Here is a 23,047-nt window from a genome sequence, read left to right on the forward strand (position 1 = left end):
CAATGATAATGAATAATTGATAAATAATAAGCTGATAAATGATAGAAAATTAACAAACCACCTTATATTTCTGCCAGTAGTTTAAGAAAGAGTAGGTCAGTTGTTGGCAAAATGTAGGCTGTGTTAGTCCAAGCAAAATGTGCATGCAAGCTTTTGTTTTCAGGTCTCCAGTTCATTTTATCAGACATTTTTGTCAAATGTGTGTGGAGCAGAAGGGAGGCAATGCAGGAAAGACATCTTTGATACCGAGCCTTCTCTGTGGTTGCCCCTTGGCTGTGGAATCCTCCCCACTTGTGAAATCAGATCCGCCCCCCTCCCTGCGGACCTTCAGAAAAAAGCTATAAACATGGTTGTGGGACCAAGCTTTCAGATAGCAATCTCCCAGTGCAATACGTGAATGTGGAATAGTGCAATGACAATGGGAATGGCCTTCAACTATGGTATTGGATTACGTGACTTTAATAAGTGGTTTTAATTGTTTGATATATTTTAGTGCTTGGTTTTACTGTATTTGTTTATTTTGTCTGATGTATAATGGTGTGGCTTTGAATTGTGCCTTGTATGTAAGCCACCCTGAATCCCCTTCGGGGTGAAAAGGGTGAGGTGTAAATATAGCAAATAAATAAATAAACTATAGGAACTGTGTGCCCTTAGATGTTCTTATATTGAAGCTTTCGTCATACTAAACAAACAGTGAAGGATTCTGGAAAATGCAGTGTTATACTACATATTCTATTTCCCTGGGCTAGGCTAGGCTGTGGAACGGCTGCACTCATTATGCCTTCGGACCTTATGTTGTATGTTCATTCTCTTTTTTCTGCAGATGCCTTGGCTCTATTCAGTATCTGAAAAGCAAATTTGGCAAAAATTATTTACTCCAAATAAAAGTAAAAGGAGTAGAGGAAGGAGAGCTTCTGAATACTAGGATTCTGCAGATCTTCCCACGTGCAGCCCGTCAAGAAAGGTACAATTTGTCTGATGCTTAGTTTCAAACTTGTAGTGATGATTTAAGACAATCAACAAAAAAAGCTTGAACAGAACAACCAATATTGTTCACAAAGAGCCATTTTGATATGTGTTCTGTTCAACCTGATTCTTAAAATGAGGCATTGTGTATTCTATTGTGGTTGCTCTACCCTTTTCTGAAGAAAAGTATCATCTGTACGTAGATGACGTCCAACTCTGTCACTCCTTCCCACCTACTACTAAGTAGGCTGTTCAGGTCCTGAACCGGTGCTTGGCCACTGTGATGATCTGGATGAGGGCAAACAAATTGAAATTGAATCCAGACAAGACAGAGGTACTTCTGGTCAGTCTCAAGGCCGAACATGGCATAGGGTTATAGCCTGTGTTGGATGGGGTTACACTCCCCCTGAAGACGCACATTCACAATTTGGGAGTGATCCTGGACCCATCGCTGACCTTGGAGCCCCAAGTTTTGGCGGTGACCAGGGGAGCATTCACACAGCTAAAACTTGTGCGCCAGCTGCACCCGTACCTTGGGAAGTCTGACTTGGCCACGGTAGTACATGCTCTGGTCACATCCTGTATAGACTACAGCAATGCGCTCTACGTGGGGTTGCCTTTGAAGACTGTCTGGAAGCTTCAAATGGTCCAACGGACAGCAGCCAGATTGCTAACAGGAGTGGTGCTCAGGGAGCATACAACTCTCCTGTTGCGCCAGCTCCACTGGCTGCCTGTCTGCTACTGGGCACAATTGAAAGTGCTGGCTTTAGCCTATAAAGTCCTAAATACTTCTGGCCCAATTTACCTGTCCGAACGCATCTCCCCGTATGAACCATCTAGGACTTTAAGATCGTCCGGGGAGACCCTGCTCTCAATCCCGCCCTCATCACAAGTACGTTTGGCAGGGACGAGAGACAGGGCCTTTTCTGTGGTGGCCCCTTGGCTATGGAACGCCTTCCCTAAGAAGATTAGATAGGCTCACTCTTAATGTTTCGGAGACAAGTTAAGGCATGGTTATATGAGCAAGCGTTTACAAATGCAGAGTAACTAACATAGGAAATGGAATCACTCGACAATGGAACTTGGACAACGTTATTTAACTAGGAGACGCTGATGATTATAGTGTTGGTTTTTATTGTTTTTGTTTTTTGGTTACATTGTGGTTTTATACTTTTTTAATGTTCAATTTGTATTTTGTTATGTGTACTGACTTGTTGTAAACCGCCTTGAGTCACCGATAAGGCTGAGAAAGGCGGTATACAAGTATAGTACATAAATAAATAAATAAATAAATAATACTTTTGATGTCTGGATATTTTTCTCCTCTTAGAATATCTACTTTATTGATCTACAAGGTCCCAATGGAAGATGCACTTCCTCTTTCCAAAGCATTCTCCATGCTAGAGGAAGGTACGTCTCAGATAGATATACAATGTAATTGTTTGTATATTTCTGTATGTGCTTTGAGTCATCTGTTGAGGTGACCCCATGAATTTCATAGGATCTTTCTTAGGCTAGGAATACTTATAGGTGGATTGTCATTCCCTTCTTCTGAAACAGACTTTATTAATTGTGAAGATGTTTACAGTCCAGTTGGGATGCTACTGTCCCTTTTCCTTTATTTGTTTTCACTCTTCTCCTATGGGAATGGGGCAGAGAAAGGAGCAAAGTGAGATCTCACATGGAAACACCAAACTCCACCCAACACATTGATCATATTAGGATACACAACTATAGTCTCTGATTGGTCGTGGTGCCTCTGGATCCCACTCACTTGCAGTTCTGTCTCTTTAACTTCTGGTTCCATTCTTCATGGGAAAGTATAGATCTCCTTAGATATATGGAGGGGGTAATTCACATAGGCAACCTGATTCTGTAGTGGTGCACATGAATCGGTAATTCAAGTGAGGCACAAGAAGATAGCCAACATGCTTGGACAACCTTGGGATAATATCTCAAGTTTTTTTATCATGTCAGAAGTGACTTGAGAAAATGCAAGTTGCTTCTGATGAGAGAGAATTGGCCCTCTGCAGAGATGTTGTCCAGGGGACTCCTGGATGTGGTAGCATCCTGTGGGAGGCGTTTCTCATATCCCTGCATGGGAAGCTGGAGCTGATAGATGGGAGCTTGCCCCATCTTGTAGATTTGATCAGCTGATATTCAGGTCAGCAGTTCAGCTCGCACAAGGGTTTAACCCATAGCACACCACGGCATCTAAGCCTCAAAGTGTCCAGGTTGGGAATTTAAATAATTGTGATAAAATTAGCTGTTATCAGTGATATACCCTCTTTGAGAAATCACTGATCCCTACACTAAAGGACACAAACAACCCATTCACAACTTATGTTTTTTAAGAATGACTTGAACGATGCAACAGCTCGTGCAGTTTGTTATTGTTTTCCGTGTATCTGATTAACACAATTCATGCAAAAAACCATTTTCTTGTATGCAAGAATTACTGCTGATCCTGTCAGAAAATTCCTTGCCACCTTGCAAGTGAGAAGAAATAGTTTTTTGTCTGTCTGCATGTTCATGAGACAAGTGATGCCTTAATAACTAGGTCCTGTAGTCTTGTTTAAAAGTAGGGTGTGTGGGCAGTTAATGGGCATAAAGGAAGGATATTATGGGATCATAACTTTGCAAATGAAGCTGGAATCTGAATGCTTGCTTCCTTGATTAAATTTGGAGTAGATAAATTTGGGAAACTTGGTCGTCATTTGACCCTAGCAACTTTCTGAAAGAAAAAAATGATATTTGGAAAATGTGCTGAGAATTGAAGTGCACAATCCATTTTAGTAACAATTCACTTATTTTGATTAATGACATCCAACAGGGAATGGGTAGATACATGTCACATAATAACATGTGAGGTGACTGTAGGGAGAAGCAAGTGGGTGAGGCATGGAGGCATCATCATAAAGGGCATGAATGTATTGTTGAAGGCTTTCATGGCCGGAATCACTGGGTTGTTGTAAGTTTTTTGGGCTGTGTGGCCATGTCTCAAACCTCACAACCTCTGAGGATACCTGCCATAGATGCAGGCGAAATGTCAAGAGAGAATGCTTCTGGAACATGGCCATGCAGCCCGAAAAACTTGGAACAACCCAGTCATCTGAATGAATCCTAAGTCAGAAGAATATAATTGACTTAACTTTGTAACCACACAGCTAAACAAAGCTTCAATCTGGAGGAATACAGCTTTTCTCTGAACACTTTGGAGCAGGTAATGCTTTTTAAAATATAACCAACCTTCCCTCCCTCTTTCTCTCCTTCTTTATTTCTCTCCTTCCTTCCTTCCTTCCCTCTTTTTCTTTTCCTTCTTCTTTCTTCCTTCTCTAACAGTTTCTTTTCTCGCTTCCTTTACTCTTTGGTTCCATCCTTGTCTCTTTCCTTCCCTCCCTCCCTCTTTCTCTCTTTTGTTCCTTCTCTCCTTCCTTCCCTCTTTCACATTTTTATTTCATTCTCTCCCTCCTTCTCTTCTTCCTTCCTTCTCTACCCTTCTTTCTTTCCTTCTTTATCTCCTTCCCTCCTTCTTTCCCTCCTTCTCTCCTTCCTTCTCTACCCTTCTTTCTTTCCTTTCTTCTCTCCTTCCTTCTTTCTCTCCCTCCTTCTCTCCTTCCTTCCTTCTGTATCCTTTTTTTCCTTCCTTCTCTCTTTCCCTCCTTCTTCTCTCTCTCTCTCCCTCCTTCCTTCTCTATCATTCTTTCTTTCCTTCTTTCTCTCCTTCCTTCCTTCCTTCCTTCCTTCCTTCCTTCCTTCCTTCCTTCCTTCCTTCCTTCCTTTGTATGTTTTATATATTTCTATGCATATATGTATATATGATTGTGTATATACATATGTGGTTTTGCACATACGTTGTAATGTTGTTTTTGGTTTTTTGGCTTTTTAAGTCCCTTCTGCTGTGTTTTTCAGTGTTTTTATGAGTGATGGTCACTTGTTGGCCTGAGAGGTGTATCGTGTCCAAATTTTGTGTCATTTCGTCCAGTGGTTTCTGAATTCTGTAAATTCCCACAAACGAACATTACATTTTTATTTATACAGATTGCATGGTGGGATTTACAGGGAAAAAATGTGGATGTCTATGCATTTTAAAATGTTAGTTATGTTGATAGATTTTTTAAAAAGAAAATCTAATAAAGTTCGCATAAGCTAAGCTCGGAAAATAACTGGGGGAAGAGGTATGCTCATCAAAGCATTAGAAATATAAGTTTAAAGAAATCTTCTTTGTGAAAATTAAAATATGACTAGGAGAAGATTGGCCAGCTTTCCTGGAGCCTCCATTTCCCCTCAACTGAATGAAATATAATGATGTAACTTGGTTACAGAGGAAAAATAAGAGCCTACGAGTTAAAAGGAGGTCAGGGAATCTGTGATGGATCTGGATTGATTTGTTCTGCCTCAAAACAGATCTTAATTCTCTGTGACAAATGTAAAGAGGTCATTTCATTATGAGTCATCCATGGGTGGGAGGGGGAGGTGGCCTTCCTTTCCTTTGAATGTTGTCCTGGCAGCAACTTTATCTTGGCCTTATGTAGGCTAGTGTAACACCATCTCTCAGTGATTCTTAAAAGGTTTTGGCTATCTTTATGCAGTTTTTTAAAGTAGAAAGTACCCTACCCAAGAAGTGTTGGAAATAGCAATATTCTACAAGCCTCCTATACTAGTTATTTGTTATACATATAATTCTGATTGCTTACTATATTGTATTATGATTTGATATGTAGTTTTCATTTAACTCTATGTTGTTTGAGGTTGTGGGAGGGGCTGCAGACCATGTGACCAGATCTGGGACTATTCAGACTGAGACTCCATTTTAGAAATCAGTGTTTTGCATCAGAAGCAGTACAGTATAGCTTAAAAGTCAGTGGTGTCAGTATGCTGTAGAGTGTAGTCAGTCTGTGTGCTGGTACGGCTGTACCAGGAGCTCCAAACTCCCTTTCGTTCTTTGAGTGTTTGCATGTGCTTGTTCTGGCCCTGCATTTTGCAGTTGGATGGTTCCTGCTAGGATGCAGTCATGGGGATAGCCACCTGTCTATCATTGTTAAGTTTTAGTTCCGCCCTTTTTTTCAGGTTCAGGAGGGAAAGGGAACCATTTTAGTTCAGTCTTACAGTTGGAAGCTCAGCTACAGGACGTGACAGTTTTCTACCTGTAGAGAAGCTTTGTTTCTTAGAAAGTCCGGAGGAAAACAGTCCCAAAAGCTCTGGCTGGGGAATTTACAGCCTCACAGCTTTAAGAACGGTCCCTAAAGAAAGGCTTTTAAGAGAAACAGCTTTACAGCACAACCCTTGTTGGGGTTGGAAAAAACGGACCTACAACTTTCATTGGAAAAATCCTAAGGACTCCAGCTGGAAATTCTTCAGAGCCTTGGCTGGTAGGTCTACTCGGGTACCCAAGAAGCAATTTGGAGCCGGGAGTAGGGCCCACACCAGCAAAGCCTAGAAAGCAGATTGCCCAGGTAGGGGTCAAAAAGGGTTTTCCTCGTAAAGGAAAGAAATAGTTCTCCAAGCAAGTTGCCTGTCCATTGTAGACAAGTTAAGAAGCGTTTGTTTGATTTGTTGAAGATCTAAGATGGTTTGTTGAAGACCTAAGCAATAATAAAGAACTTTGTTAAATTTTTAAGCTTCTAAAGACTTTGTATAGGAAAACCCATAGGGCCTCTCATCCGATGCACCCTGGCTTCCCACTGGGCACAAAGAGCATGTCCTGTTCAAAAGCCAATTGCTATAGGCCAAGCGCGCAACAGTACAGTCTTTATTGAGTCAATGTTCAATAATGTAATAGACTGAAGTGAGTGTAGTCTGTATGCAACAAAGAAGAGACTGAAACAGAATTCTTTAGAGGACTTACTCTCAATCAATGAGAAATGTACCTGAATGGTGAATACATTACGTTTGTAAGTAAATCAACTATGTTACTTTTAATGAAGACTACCTATTTTTGGTCTCTTGAGAGCATTATTTAAAAGCAATATATTTTATGGAAGAGTAGATGTTTTGGGGCAACTGAAATAACACTTCTGAAGATCTGCTATATATTTTGTGCTTTGGCATATCTTTGTTCCTAACAGTTCAGAGAGATATCCAGGTATAGCAGTCTAACAACTGAGAAATCTATTTTGCTTTGCATGACTACTAGTGGATATTTACCACTAAGAAGAAGATTCACTCAAATGATCTCAGGAAGATCATACTTTACAAAAGAATCATGATTATTCCAAATACCGTGAATACCAATTGATCTCCAAACAGGTCACACTTCCAAAAGGCCATGGAGATTTCGAGTTTCCCAAGAGGTTATGATCTCTAAAAAGTCATGCCTTCCCCAAAAGAAGAACTTTGAGTAATCTAAGATAAGCTTTAGACAGATCGACCAGCTTTCCTTATTTTTGACAACAATGGTCATTTGTTTAGATGGATCATGCCTGTTAGAAAATTTGAGGAAATGGCAATTAGCATCTTGAAGGTACATCACCGTTAAAATAAACTCCATAATCTGTCCCAAAATCTAATTATGTTATAGATCAACTGATAGATGTGGCAACTTTAAAACACTCTTCTACGCAGCTAAAGACCTAAGTTTTTATTATGCCTTTAGGTTTTCCTAGAAGTTTGCAAAGAGCAAGAACAAGTTGATGCCGACACAGTTCTGGATACAGCTTTTGAATGGAAGCACCTACAGGAGGCCGATCCCTAAGTTGGTAACAACTTGACACAGTCAAAGAAACAACTCTGCCTTTCAGGAAGATCACATCTAGTTTATATCCTAGGCTGGAAGCCCCAAGGAAGAGGACAATACAGTTGATACCTATTCCTCTATATTGTAAAAGATATATGTATGACTAACACTCTTATTAGTCACATTGTCATATTTGTGGACACTTTGAATTTTATTGGGGACAGCTAATTCTCTGACACCAGAAGTGATTTGCAGTTTTTCAAGTCACTTCTGACATGAAAAAAAAATGGGGAAAGGTGCTTTTTCAGCTTTCTTTCATTCTAAAGAAGGAAAATGAATTGGAGTGGAAGAAATAGAAATTCATGAATATTTTAAAATGTATCATGCAATGTTATGACTGAAATGGCGCAATTGTCATCCATTTGAAAAGTACAGATGCCTTATCTTGTTCTAATAAAACCAATGTACCCTGTGTTAAGAGATGGATCACTTACGTATTTTAGCTACTCAAACATTCCCTCTTGACTCCTCTAAGAGGTTTTTTTTTTTCAAACAGACAAAAACTAAGCTATTAAGATATAAACTATCAACACTATTGCTGTGACCTAAGGTATAGACCAAGGGTCCACAAACTTTTTAAACAGAGGGCCAGGTCCCAGTCCCTCAAACTATTGGAGGGCCGGATTATAATTTGAAGAAAAAAATCAGTGAATTCCTATGCACGCTGCACATATCTTATTTGTAATGCAAAAAACACTTAAAAACAATACGATAATTGAAATGAAGAACAGTTTTAACAAATATAAACAAATATTTCAACGGGAAGTGTGGACCTGCTTTTGGCTGATGAGATAGGATTGTTTTTGTTGTTGTGTGCTTTCAAGTCATTTCAGACTTAGGTTGACCTTGAGCGAAGGCTGGGTAAATGACCTTGGAGGGCCATATCTGGCCCCCGGGCCTTAGTTTGAGGACCCCTGATCTAACTTGATGATTACTTCATCCTTCTCCTCAGTCTATTTGGATTAAAGCTACAGGAATCTAATCCCATGTCCACTTTGCCAACTTTAGGATCAGAAGTGACAAGGGATAAGCATAGACAACGAAGGACAGCACAAGATCTGTTGCTGCCTGAAGCAAAAGTGCTAATGACAACACTTTCCCATCTTTAAGCCAAGGCGCATTATGCTTAAAGACAGTCAAGGTATTTGATACGTGAACGGGACAATCTCACGAGCATCATTCCCATTTCTGGCAGTAGAAATATAACAAGACTAATAGATTAAAACAACTTGATTTGTGGCATGCCAACTCAGCTGCCCAAAGCAAAATCAATTACCGTATACTTTTTTCAAAATGTATTTAATTTTTTTTTTAAAAAAAACTTTCCTTCAAATTTACAGGATTAAGAATTATCCTTAAAATTTCAATATTCAGTTATAATAACGCAGCAAAAGATTTATTTTGTAATTTGTGATAATCAACACAATAATGCAGTATTAACTATGAACAATATTAGCAGTATTCATTTTTTGTTCATTCTTTGGTGCTGGTCATCGACCATAATAAATAAATATATATAATTTCAGCAATATGAATTAAATATCCTGTTTTTAAAAAAATAAATAAATGATATACTGTTTAAACTACAACTGTCTTGTGTTTCTTTACACGGAATCCATTCCTCTAATTTCCATTGTTTCTGATTCTGAGTTTTCAATATTTTTTCTGCCATGGAGGAGGACCTTCTCCTATGGGCTATTTTGTTCCATTTGGGATACAGATAGATTAGGATGCAAAGGTGCCATGTCTCACCATTAGACACATTCCACAAATCTCTCAATATCTGGGAACGGGAGAGGCGGAGGAGAATTTTCTCTGTAGGTAGAGGGAAGCAGGGCTACCAATCCTGCCGGCAAGACTCCCAGAGGCTAGATCCTTTGTGGTTAATATCTCTTCAGAAATGTGATTCCTTGCATGATAAATTTGAAGGTGCTTCTGTTTTAGTCACAGTATGTGCTTCTTCAGGGACTATTATGGGGGTGAGATTCTTCCTTTCACTGCTGGCCAAGCCTTCACCAGTTTAGTCAGTGGATTAGAAGCCTTGTGATGGTGACCAGTTTGATGGCTTTGGGTTAGGGCAGTGTTTTTCAACCTTCCTAATGCTGCGACCCCTTAATACAGTTGTGACCCCCAACCATAAAATTATTTTCACTGCTATTTCTTAACTGTGGCTTTGCTACTATTATGAATAGTAATGAATAGTAACAGTGCTCCATGCAGTCATGCCAGCCACATGACCTTGGAGAAATGGAGATGAGCACCACACCCCAGAGTCAGACATGACTGGACTTAATGTCAGGGGACAACCTTTACCTTTACCTTATGAATAGTAATATAAATGTCTAATATGCAGAATGTATTTTCATTCACTGGACCAAATTTGGCACAAATACCCAATATGCCCAAATTTGAATTTTGGTGGAATTGGGGGAGGAATTGATTTTGTCATTTGGGAGTTGTAGTTGCTGGGATATATAGCTAACCTACAATCAAAGAGCATTCTGAATGCTCTTTGATGGAATTGAGCCAGAACTCCCATGACCAACAGAAAATGCTGGAAAACCTTGAGTTTTGGAGTTGTAGTTCACCTATATCCATAGAGCACTGTGGACTCAAACAATGATGGATCTGGACCAAACTTGGCATGAATACTCTATATGCCCAAATGTGAACACTGGTGGAGTTTGGGGAAAATAGACCTTGACATTTGGGAGTTGTAGTTGCTGGGATTTATAGTTAACCTACAATCAAAGAGCATTCTGAACCCCATAGACTATAGAATTGGGCCAAACTTCCCACACAGAACTCCCATGCCTTGAAGGGACTCGCTGTCGTGAACCTCCCTCCAGCCTTGCACGCTCTTCCTTGCCTACACATGTACAGTTTTAAATATAGTCCGTATGTGCTGCACTAGAAACTGTAACACTACCCCAAAGCGATATATGGTCATATTGAAAAATATGGTCTGATTTAACATATTTCTGACCAAACCTTTTGATATTGCATTGCTGTTTACAATAAAAATTTACAGGAAAAATGCTGGATTGCATCCAAATTTAGGCAGACATTTATTTATTTATTTATCGTGTCAGAAGCAAATTGAGAATATAGTTATGATGTATGGAAAACCACAAACAAAGATAGAAAGACATAACATTTAAGAGCAGGGTTTGCCTGCCGAATATATAATAGATTGTGTGTGTTGAAACTCAGCAAAAATTATAGTGAATTCACAAATGCTATAATAATTGTTAACAAGGAATGTACATGCATTTTGAATTAACATTTGGTGAATCATAGAATCATAGAGTTGGAAGAGACCTCATGGGCCATCCAGTCCAACCCCCTGCCAAGAAGCAGGAATATTGCATTCAAAGCACCCCTGACAGATGGCCATCCAGCCTCTACTCCACTGTTCATCCAGGACTCTACTCCACTGTCATGCTGGCCACATGACTTGGAGCATCTATGGACAACGCGGGCTCTTCGGCTTAGAAATGGAGTTGAGCACCATCCCCCAAAGTCAGACTCAACTAGGCTTAATGTCAGGGAAAACCTTTACCTTTACTCCACTGTATCCCTGCATGTAATGCATAGTTGGTAATTGACAATAACAATCTCCAGCAATGATAGTTTCGATTACCAAAAGAAAGTAGATTGTAGTGGATTTATTACATTATTTGTATATGTACTTGTATATTAATGAATAGTAAGTAATTCAGAATGGCTTGAGGTACAGGTACATTTCAGGTACATTTCAGCTGAGCCAGGCAAGAGTACGTTTTACAAGATATTGACATGATGCTTATGCTAGCCTTACCTGCATTACTATAGATTATGTTTAGTTGATATAACATAAAAGAGAAAAGGGGACTACAACATTGTCCCTCAATTAATATACGGCTTCATTAAAAAATATTATCAAATTGAGATGCTAACGTAGATCAAAAATTGAAATGTATATGTTATTATACTTACATTATAATGTTTAAGTTATGTTTTAACTGATGTGGAGGTGCCATTTTAAGCCGTCCTGAGTCCCTCTTGGGTTAGAGAAAGGCGGGATATAATTAAGGTAAATAAATAAATAAATATTCCATTACTTATTTACATCAAAATTATTTCAAGAGAAGCTTTTTTTTAAAAAAAACCAAAAAAACAACAACATTAAATATACATTCTGTGTATTTTAGTTAATGGTACGTCACCAGTTAAGCTTTACAGTACTTGACTCCTGGGTCACCAATATAACAACTGATTCAAGATTAATTTATCATTTGATTGTCACATGAACATCATAGCAGAAAACTGTAATAAACCTTGAAAGAAATTGGACAAGTTGCTCATAAACAAACTTATCTTTGCAGAAGTGAGTAAAAATTTGTACTTCAGATTCTAAGAGAATGTCATAAAAACCTCTTCTTATAATTTTGTACAAAATGGTACTCCAAAAATAGAGATATAAACAAAAGGTCAAGAGTGGATTGAAAACAGGCACAAATAAGGGTTTTTTCTCTCCAAGAAATCTTTCTCTTACAACAGGGTTGTTGCATACCTTCAAGTTGTTTCTGATTTATGGCAACCTTAAGACAACCACATTATGGTATTTCCTAGTGCTGAAAGTTTTTAACTTGCCCAAGATAACCCAAGTTGGTTCTCATGACTGAGCAGAAAACTGAACGCTTGTCTCCGGAATCGTAACAAACTCTACAGCACTCAATACCAAAAACTTTCTGATGCCATAACATTGATAGAAAGCCTGTGGAAAATCAATAAAAATCAATACCCATGGTAGTATCTTGCTTGGGGACTAGATGTTGTTCACTAATCTTGTAGATCTGGACATAGTCAATAACGATACAACAGAAAATCACAAATCCTCCTTAATTGTATAGTGGCTTTTTTCGACTATAATTATCAAGCAAAACAGAAACAAAAGCATTGGAAATGTTCATTTAAAAAAGTAAGTCATGCACTAGTAACAATACCATTAGGAATTTTTGAAGTATTTATAACATTAATAATAAGGCAAAAAGATAGATTACTGTTGATGTGGGCATCAAATTATCATCTTCACCAAGCATGCAAAACAGGAAAAAATATCGCCTCTTGAAAAACCTGAGAAATGATGCTATTGAAAGCAGAATAGATCAGAAAACAACCCGATCCCCTTGAGAGCGTTCCCAACTAAGTGTTCCATTCAGCGTTCCAAAATTGTTATCTTCCTCTTCTTGTTCTCTGACAAGTTCCACAAATACCTAAAACAAGTAAGAACTGAGTGAATACATGAAGTCCAGCTGCCTTGTACCGAATGTTATTCAACCATGAATCACAGGTTCCGACAGCAGGTTATTTTTAATACAGAACTTGAGGTGCATTTCAGAAAATACTTCACACCATTGCCATGAAATCTCAACAGAACTGACAAAAATGTGAATTCAGATAATAATTTACTTTCTATATCCAAATATAGATTTGAAGCCTATGGGCAAAATTCTTCAGGGATGTAATTTACATACAGTATTTAAAATGATTGTTTTATTGCTTATGGATGTATTGTTTTAATTTGATTTATGTTTAATTGTAGTGTATAATTGTAATTGTTTGTACTGGCATTGAATTTTTGCCATGACTTGCGTGTAAACTGCTTTGAGTCCCCCTAGGGGTGAGAAAAGCGGTATACAAATACTGTAAATAAATAAAATAATTAAAAGGCTCTCAGTTACCTGTTCCAGTGTTGCTTGAGAGAAGCTGTATTCTTCGATGTTAAAGGCATGTTTCGCTGTTACAATGGTGAGAAAGAATGTGTTAGCTCTCCATGGAAGGAATCGAAATGGTTGAATGTGAACTTTAAAACTACATGTCTAGAATCATATTCTTGATATATGCATATGTAACTTGCAAATTAAGTACACATATATCTACTCTTGGATGATGAGCTAGCAAGAATTCACTACATCTAGCTGTTTACCCAATGCGGCTGCCAGGCTCTCAAGGATACTGCTCTGGCTATGCAATGGTCAAGGGGAAAGAAGGGAAGGTGACCTCCAGGTCACCAGTGGCTCTCCAGAGATCCAGGAGAGCATTGCTCTTCCTCTGGTGCTCACCTGCTCCCGGACACTACCTGGCCACTTCTCCTCTCCCTCATTTCAGTCAGCCAAACAGCCATGGCAAGATCCCAGGTCTCAAAACCACCACTGGGATGGATGCCCAGAGAGGATCCCCATTGCAATTCTTCCTTGCATTGGAGATGGCTGGTGGAAGCAGGATGAAAACATCAGCCCACTGCACCCCAAGTTGCTCAGAGAACAGACCCCTGGTCTTTCCTAGTAGCTGCTGCCTGTTGAAACTGGATTAGGGTTATGATTGTGGTAATCATGAGTATATACATATCAGTTATGGATCTGAAACTCTATGTTACCAATGCTTAACTGCAGCCAGAAAGATCCCTCCAAACTTTCATAGGTATCATAATGGTTTCCACATTCCACTTTCATAGCTATACAAGGACCCCATTGCCTCTAACATTGCAATGACTGGAGAGCAGAACCCCAGTGGTGCAATGGGTTAAATCCTTGTGCTGACAGGACTCCTGACCAAAAGGATGTCAGTTTGAATCTGAGGAGCAGGGTGAGCTCCCATCTGTCAACTCCAGCTTCTCATGCAGCGATATGAGAGAAGCCTCCCATAGGATGGTAAAACATCCAGGCATCCCCTGGTCAACGTCCTTGCAGACGGCCAATTCTCTCACACTAGAAGCAATTTGCAGTTTCTCAAGTTGCTTCTGTATGCTTTGCTAGCACAGCAAAGCACTATAAGATTCTGGAACATTGTAAGTATTGTACCAGTTAAACAATTATAAGAAATGAAAGGAAATCATTCCAGAGCCTCTTAAGCTTTGCCTGTACATCCTTAAAGAACTGAAATTTGATTGATTTCACTGTGCCTGATGAGAGCAAATCAGTTGGAGCACAGCCCAAAAAGTAAACTTAACATAGCATGGTGATTAGAAAACATATCCTTGGATAAACGAATGTGTTTATATAGAATCATGTATGAGATGGCACAAAGGTGTGGATGAGTCTTGACAGAGTGAATTCTGACTATGAGGAGGTTGGGAGAGAAAACTGAAAATCTGATGAAGAAGGTTCCATAATCTATTAATATTTATTTATTGTTATGATATTTATTTTCTCTCCAACAGGGAGACTCAAATTGGGTTACATTAAAAGCCTTTCAGTACAGTTTAAAATATACAAATACACAGAGACTAAAACAGAATTGAATATAAATAGTATTTAAGAATTCAGTTAAAATTCATTTTAAAAAGTCAGGTAACTGAGCAGACTGTTGCCTCACCTTCCTCCAGTTCAGAAAAAGATTCTGCAAGCGAGTGGACATCTTCCTTTGGAACTTTATAGGCCAAAATTAAAGAAAAACTACAGAAGACACAAAAGAGATGTAAGTCCACGACGTGCCATGGCTTAAATTAAACATAGATTATATATATTTGCATAACATCAACAGGTGTTATGGGCTTGTTCTCTGGTATACCATGGGAAAAAATACAAACAGTACAAACAGTACAAATTTTAGGCATATATTCCCCCTTTTCTTTCTATTTATACTGGAAATATAATAATAACTGAGCTTGACTTTTTATCTGAACATAATAGATGCTTTAGTAATGTTAAGTGTGGAACTGATGGAGATGCAAGGACCTTTAATGGATGAATGTTAACAAATATAACAAATTCTATACGCACAAAATGTATGGAATTTGTTATATTTGCTAATTTTTGTCAATGTTTTCAACACATGTCTTTTAAGCATGTGCCATTCTCTATGTGCTATTTTGTTGAAGCTGGACCTAACTTGGCACACATACCTACCATGCCAAACTTAACATACTGGTGGGCTTTGGGGGAGAGGGTTGCCCTAGACTGATGGAAGTTGTAGTCAACCCATATTCAGAGAGCACTATGAAACACAGAAAAGGTGGATCTGCACCAAACATGGCACCCCCCCCCCCCCCATCATGACAAAATGATAATACTAGCGAGACCTGAGACAGGTTGATCAAGGATGATGGCAGCTGTAGTTCACCTACATACAAATATCTCTTTATATCCTACATCAAGAGAACCATGTGTATCTCTAATGGGACCATTAAAAAATCCAAAACCAAAAGATGACTACTTCTAATGTATTTCTTTACAAATGCAAAGGGCTGCGAGTTGATAGGAAGGAAAGTAGTGTGATGTATGACTCACATATGGGATCTTTTGTTTAAAGAAGTAACGGTAACAATTAAACCATTGAAAGACTGTGTGTGTGTGTGTAAAATTCCTATTTAAAGCCTGAATATTTTGATTGCTGACTTTTACCTTTTCTGATGAATTGCATTTGGAAACATGTGGAAAATCTTCCTTTGAATACACTCCTTCTGCAACATATTTGGCACTTCTTTTAATTTTATTTCTAAGAAATAACCTTTGCCAAATTTACTCTTCAGATGTTGAACTGTTCCGATACACCTATCCGTTATTTGGGGGTGGAGAGAAGAAGAGGAAAGTCGATTCAGTTTCAAAATCCTAATGACATTTTAATTTTTTTAAAAAAAAACAAGCTTATTTACTTGACACACTGAAAAGAATACCTTAACTTTCCAGACACCAGGATAGCTACTCGATCACATATAGCCTCGGCTTCCGCCATATAATGAGTTGTCAGAATAGCTGCTCTCTGTTTACTTTTAAATGCTGCTCGGATTGCTTTCCTATAAAATGTAACGAAACACTAGATGAAAAATGGGTTGGCTACTTCGGTATGGCTGCCTTTAAGGGATGTAAGACCCATTGCTAGACTTTCCACAAAAAAGAAGATTTGATTATGCAAGAAGTTTGGCTCAAACCCTTTTAACTCACCCAAATACCTTTATACTGTTATAGGGGAAAAAATAGCCAAATCCTAAACCCTGGAATAGTAATTCATACAAAACTGGGGCATTTCGACAATTCATTTGTACAACTTGTACTCCATACACAAGGCTGAACAGAAACCATAAAGATGTTTTGTTCTGTTAAAGTAGATAATCCAGAAGAGGGATAAACACTGGAAGTAGTTCCACTGCTATCTAAAACATGCCATTAGTTTTAACAATAGACTGGAAACTAGTATTAACTTGCTTGTTCATGTAGAGCAGAGGTTCCCAAGCTGTGGGGACTGGGCAGAGGCAGGCCCGTAGCCAGGATTTTGATTCGGGGGGTGTTGAGTTTGATTGTGGGGGGGGGGGTTGAGTTTCATTCAGGGGGAGTGAGGGTCTACCCTAGCAAACCTTTTGTATCATTGTACCAATACCCCCATGCATATGGGATATATTGAGCATGGTGACCAGATCATGATATGAATAAACATAACAGTCTAAATAATGTACCAGTAAGGCCTTCTCGCGGACCACCCTGAGAATTGGGGGGGGGGGCTGAAGCCCCTCAAGCCCCCCCCCCTTCCCCCGGCTACATGCCTGGGCAGAGGCAACATCATTTGCCTCACTCCATTTTAAAGAAAATTGATGGAATTGCTACTGTGATTCCTTTGGGCTGAACTGTTCAATTGTGAGGTTATAAAACACCAACGGTCATACTCCCTCTAGCAATTGGCAGTTAGCATTCCTACTCTGCAGCCATGGATAGAATACAGTTGTAATGTAGGGTCTGCAAGACTATTAACAAAAGTGAGCACACACGTTCAAGGAAAAATTGAGAGTGGCAGATTATTTATGTATTTCTTTATGGGAATTATGTATTACACTCTGCACACAATTAAAAAGGCCCATAAGGATGTATTAGTACATAGGAAAACTGTACAGAAACTATATGGCAAGACAACGTGAAAGAAAGTGAATTCTTTTGGAAAACCACTCCTGGTTGTCAGTTACTACTTTATTATGGCCCACTTTTTCCTCAACACTGATGTCTTTTAACAGCAGCCTTGATGATTAAAAGTCATAGAAGAAAAAAATGTGGATAAAAACAAAAAAGTTATGTTTAAAACAGTATTAAATTTTCAATAGAAGTAAAATCATTTAAATAAAAGCAAAAAACAAAGCACACCAACGAAGAGCTTTTTTTGTAAGTCAGCTCTTACGTTTGTCTTAGGGAACATTTTTAAAGAGTTTCTCAATGTGAATTAGGAAAAGATACACACACATACACATATGCATCTTTCTCTTCTCCTCTTGAGGCATCGCATTCTATTCCACAAGCCATGAGGGTTTCTATTTCCTACAAGCATTTTTTTGCCCAAAGATGCAAAGGATAATTACTTGCTACTCACTTCTCAGCTGAGAAAGCAGTTTCAGCAAATAAAAAAAAAATTAAAATAAAGACATTTGCAAGGGTTCTTTAGGCATACTTAGAGGTTTTCTTAAATATTTTTTTCAGCATCCCCAAACCACAGAGTTAATTCTAGTCTTCTGATACTTTTATATTTTTTTGTTGGTGGTACTGTTTGGTGGTAGAAGCCCAAACCAAGGGCAAACTTATATCAAAAGGAGAAATAATTCTTTACTTACAATAAAAGTATTATAGACATTCACCAAGATACTGTTCACAGGATACAGGCTCCACAGCATTTTGTACTTACCACAGCTGCTGTATTCCTACAGGATCCATTCCAGTGGATGGCTCATCTAGCAGAGTAACATAGGGGTTGCCAAACATACTTAAGGCAAAACATAACTAAAGGGTAAAGAAATAAAAAAGGAAAAGTGAATATGCATAACATTGCACATGCTATCAATATCACTTCCTGAAACATTCCTTTGGTAAGCCGCCCTGAGTCCCCCACTGGGGTGAGAAGGGCGGGGTATAAATTAATAATAATAATAATAATAATAATAATAATAATAATAATACCTTTCGTTTGATCCCTGCTCCGAGATTCTTTGTGGTTTGATGCAGATGTTCCTTAAGATCAAGTGCATTGGAAATGCTGCAGAAAAGCAAATAACATATTTTTCTTGTTTTGAAAGTTGTGTCACTGTAGTGTCAAATATGGAAGCATTCGAAGAGATCATCCTGAAATAGCTTTATGTTTTAACAAAAAAATGCATATTTACATAATAATAATAATAATAATAATAATAACAACAACAACACTTTATTTGTACCCCGTTACCATCTCCCCAAGGGACTCGGTGCGGCTTACATGAGGCCGAGCCCAAACACAACAATACAAGCAATAATAACAACAGTACAAGCAATTAAAAACATATAGACAATAAGATACACAACATTATCAATACTTAAATTCAGTCTCATGTCATTTACCTATTATGAGATAATACAAGATGTATGGTATCCACTAAGGAGAGAGGTCATGCTGTTGTAGATTTACAACTAATTAACATTTTTTTTTATTTTAAGACCAATGTGCACAGAAAGGAACCAGCTCCATATTTTATTTTCATAATTTCTATTTCCCCACCCCATATAGCAGTGGATCTCAACCTGTGGGCCGCAGCACAGCAGTGGGCCACAAGAACAAAAATCTGGTCCGTGAACCTCCTTTCTCTTAATTTAATTATTTTATTAATTTTATTCCTGCTCCTTTCCGCAGAGCTAACCAGTCCCACCCCTTTTGGCACTAATGTTGGAGAGTGGTCCCTGGTCAAAGTGGTCCCCATTCAAGTGGGCCTTGGTCAAAGTGGGCCCTGATCAAAAAAAGGTTGGGAGCCACTGCTATATAGAAATCTCACCTACCTTGAGCTGGGTCACCTAGCAAAGTCTCTCAGATTCAGTCACTAAATGGAAAACCAACATTTATGCAAATTGTACTGATTTAATGGGTCTGTTCTAGTTGAGACTAGCAAATAGCTTTAGACAATGTTTTATTGTATTTTAAAAGATTCAAACTATCAACCATTTCCAGGAAATTCACATGACATTAAAAGAACAAATGTCTACTAATGAAAATTGAGTGCTTAAAATGGGATATTTACCATTTTATTACTTCAGCTATGTCACTGGCACTTATTCCTTTAATAGTACCATAAATTTCAAAATGCTCTTGCAATGTGATGTTGGGCCATAGAGAGTTTGTTTGTGGACAGTATCCCATAAATCTCATGGCATCATTGTCATTATTTCCAACCTCAGAATGATCATCTATCAGCACCTGTGGATACATAGGTCCTTACTCAATATTTTTATATGACAATTGCTATTAACAACACTTAAACTGGCTCATATGAATAGGTCAATTAAAACAAGAACAAAAACATTAGTTCAGGAATTAAAGGTAAAGGTTTCCCCTGACATTAAGTCCACTTGTATCCAACTCTGGGGTGATGGGGCTCATCTCCATTTCTAAGCCGAAGAGCCGGCGTTGTCCGTAGACACCTCCAAGGTCATGTGGCTGGCATGCTGTATAGAGCACTGTTACCTTCCTGCTGGAGTGGTACCTATTGATCTACTCACATTTGCATGTTTTGGAATTGCTAGGTTTGCAGAATCTGGGGCTAACAGCGGGAGCTCACCCCGCTCACTGGTTTTGAACCACCAACCTTTTGTTCAGCAAGTTTTGCAGCTCAGTGGTTTAACCCGCTGCCCCACTGGGGGAATTAGCAATTTTTAAAATCAGAAACATTCTGAGATATCCCTCTCACGTAGTATGGCAAATCACAACATATGGATGGCTACCTGGCTGTAAGGCTGCAATCTGATTTGCACTTCTAAATCATATTTAATTAAAGGGTATATTATTAGGAACCTATATATACCCTAAAGGCACTGAATCCCCTCTGATCTTGGAAGCCAAGCAGGGTCAGCCATAGTTAGCACTGGATGGGAAACTTCCAACTTGTATCAAGTGCTATAGGCACAGGAAAGAACTGTCAAAAACACCTCTGAGAATTTGTTGTCTAATAAAACCCTGTGAGCTTCTCTTTGTGTGTACACATGGAAATGAGAGACTTCTACCAGTTCCAAAAACATGTTAGTTCCTTATAGTTCTTCCAACCCACCCTAGAAAAAATAGTCTTTATGTTTTGCACGTATTTTCAATAGGGTACATAATAGATAATAAATGCATGCCATGTAGATGTTTGTGAGCTTTTTAGAAATATATGTTCTGTTTTTTTAGTATTTTTCAATTGTGCGCATGATGCTATATATGTATATATAGAGAGGGGGGGCAGAGAAAGAAAGAAAGAAAGAAAGAAAGAAAGAAAGAAAGAAAGAAAGAGCATATAGGGGTGAAAAAACATACATACTGAAATATAACAATAAAATACATATAACAATTACGATGTGTACAAACAAAAACCAAGCAGAAAAGGGAAATAAGATTGTGATTCCACCACCTAGGTCTTCTGTCACAACTCACTGTGATGCTTATGTTCGCTGGTACATACCCTTGTAAATCCATTAAATCCACGTGTATATTCCTCTTGCAGCTATCTTAAAATCCACTTTTGCCTTTCTTTGAAAATATACAAATGCCAGCCTCCACTTATTTGGAAACTCTTCATTATTTTTATCTCGTAATCCATTAGGCAGCTTAGTAAAGGTAAAGGTTTCCCTTGACATTAAATCCAGCTGTGTCCGACCCTGGAGGGTAGTGCTCATCTCCATTTCTAAGCCAAAGAACTGACATTATCTGTAGACACCTCCAAGGTCATGTGGCCGGCATGACTGCATGGACAGCTTGGGCATTTGTATATATTCAAAAAGCTTTTCTCTCCAATCTTTCTTAGATAATTCTATCTTACCTTTCCAGGATTTAGCTATTATTATTCCGGCTGCGACAAAACTGACAAATTTCTTTATCACCTTGACCAAGCCCCCTCCCTAAATAATCCCAAAAGGCACATTCCTGGATTTTTCTTAACCTTATTAGTAATCATTTTGTTTCCTTAACAACACTCTTCCAAAATTATTGTACAATTGAAACCAACCACCAAACATGAAAAAATGTACCCTTCTGCTCTTTGCATCGCCAACATTCCCCTCGAAGAGATCTACCCAGTTTTGCTAACATCACTGGAGTTATATAACTTTCATATGCTACTTAATGCACTTTTCTCTATCTTTCTGACTTCCTTTGCACACTGCAAAGCCAGAAATCAATACATTTCCAAATACACATTGTAGTCATTGTTGTTCTGTGTTTGAGAGATAGAGAATTAAGTAAAGTGATGAAAGAGATAGAGTAAAGGTAAATAGGATAGGAGATAGGAGATAATGCCTCTAGAACATGGCCATACAACCTGAAAAAACCTACAACAAGCAGATAGAAACCTTTTCACAGGTGCCAACATAGGACATTATGTTGTCAGTGTGAGGTCTTTGCGTGTTCTTTGTAAAGTCCTTTAAGTAGCATCTTCAAAATATTATATTTTAGCTCTGTTAACTTAGACTTATGGTTATTCTTTGATTCTATGAGATCTATTCTTGACAATGACTCCTATAGTGGTTAATGGGGAAAGGTGAAAGAAAAGGGGGCTAGAAAGGTTGAATACCTGGCCTGAGGTTGGTTCCACTTCTCCCGCCAGAATATTAATCAGTGTGCTTTTCCCAGCTCCATTGGGACCTAACACTCCCAGGATTTCCCCTAAAAGGAAAAAAGGAAGCATACCAATTCTGCAGGTTTCATTATTATTTGACTTTTTTAAAAGACCAGTGACATGGAAACTAAAGCTAACCTTTTTTCACACAAAGAGAAATATGATTTGCTGCCACTTTCTTTCTTTTTTTCCCCAGAAGAAAATCTGTCTTTTCATCATATTCTTTATGTAAATTGCTGACCAAAATTGCAGGTTTCTAAGAGAATAAAAAAATTACAGCTTAATACAGAATTGGTTTGATTATGGAATACTAATACAAAATTAGTGTGATTATAAAATCCAGAGACATTCCTTTAATAGGAAAAACATATTCTCAATCAGTCAGGGCAATATTGGTTATCCTCCTTCCAGTTTAGAGGACAAGATGATGATGATGATGATGATAATAATAATAATAATAATAATAATAATATTAATAATAATAATAATGCAGTTTTCTGGCATTGTATATTTCTGCTGCTTCTGTGATTGTGGGAAGGAAAAAAGTTTGGATTATTGAGGTCGCCATACCCGGTGACAGCCAAATTTACGAAAAACAACAGAAAAAACGCAGCCGTTATCAGGACTTCAAAATTGAACTACAAAGGCTCTGTCATAAACCAGTACAGGCAATCCCAGTGGTCATCAGCACACTGGGTGCTGTGCCAAAAGATCTCAGCCAGAATTTGGAAACAATCAACATTGACAAAATCACGATCTGTCAACTGCAAAAGGCCAAC

At 38.3% G+C, this 23,047-nt stretch overlaps 2 protein-coding genes across 4 annotated transcripts in view; one reads left to right on the forward strand and one right to left on the reverse strand.

Moving 5' to 3' along the window:
• The window catches only part of LOC132767749 (ABC-type organic anion transporter ABCA8-like), a 93,695-nt gene extending 84,683 nt beyond the window's left edge, over window positions 1-9,012 (forward strand). For both annotated transcript variants that reach the window (XM_067464231.1, XM_067464232.1), the window contains exons 36-39: window positions 824-964; window positions 2,297-2,376; window positions 4,134-4,189; window positions 7,562-9,012. In XM_067464231.1, coding sequence (XP_067320332.1) covers window positions 824-964; window positions 2,297-2,376; window positions 4,134-4,189; window positions 7,562-7,660 — 376 coding nt within the window. In that variant the 3' untranslated portion in view covers window positions 7,661-9,012. The remainder of the gene's footprint in view (window positions 1-823; window positions 965-2,296; window positions 2,377-4,133; window positions 4,190-7,561) is intronic.
• A 1,756-nt stretch (window positions 9,013-10,768) lies between these two features.
• Window positions 10,769-23,047, reverse strand: part of LOC132767752 (cholesterol transporter ABCA5-like) — a 79,535-nt gene continuing 67,256 nt past the window's right edge. For both annotated transcript variants that reach the window (XM_067464230.1, XM_060763037.2), the window contains 10 exons: window positions 22,407-22,524; window positions 22,224-22,315; window positions 19,704-19,879; window positions 18,619-18,694; window positions 18,347-18,441; window positions 16,362-16,481; window positions 16,090-16,239; window positions 15,062-15,141; window positions 13,429-13,484; window positions 10,769-12,960 (listed from right to left, as the gene is read on the reverse strand). In XM_067464230.1, the coding sequence (XP_067320331.1) occupies window positions 12,853-12,960; window positions 13,429-13,484; window positions 15,062-15,141; window positions 16,090-16,239; window positions 16,362-16,481; window positions 18,347-18,441; window positions 18,619-18,694; window positions 19,704-19,879; window positions 22,224-22,315; window positions 22,407-22,524 (1,071 nt within the window). In that variant the 3' untranslated portion in view covers window positions 10,769-12,852. The remainder of the gene's footprint in view (window positions 12,961-13,428; window positions 13,485-15,061; window positions 15,142-16,089; window positions 16,240-16,361; window positions 16,482-18,346; window positions 18,442-18,618; window positions 18,695-19,703; window positions 19,880-22,223; window positions 22,316-22,406; window positions 22,525-23,047) is intronic.

The sequence above is a fragment of the Anolis sagrei genome, chromosome 2 (genome assembly GCF_037176765.1).
Source record: "Anolis sagrei isolate rAnoSag1 chromosome 2, rAnoSag1.mat, whole genome shotgun sequence".
Classification (NCBI taxonomy): domain Eukaryota; kingdom Metazoa; phylum Chordata; class Lepidosauria; order Squamata; family Dactyloidae; genus Anolis; species Anolis sagrei.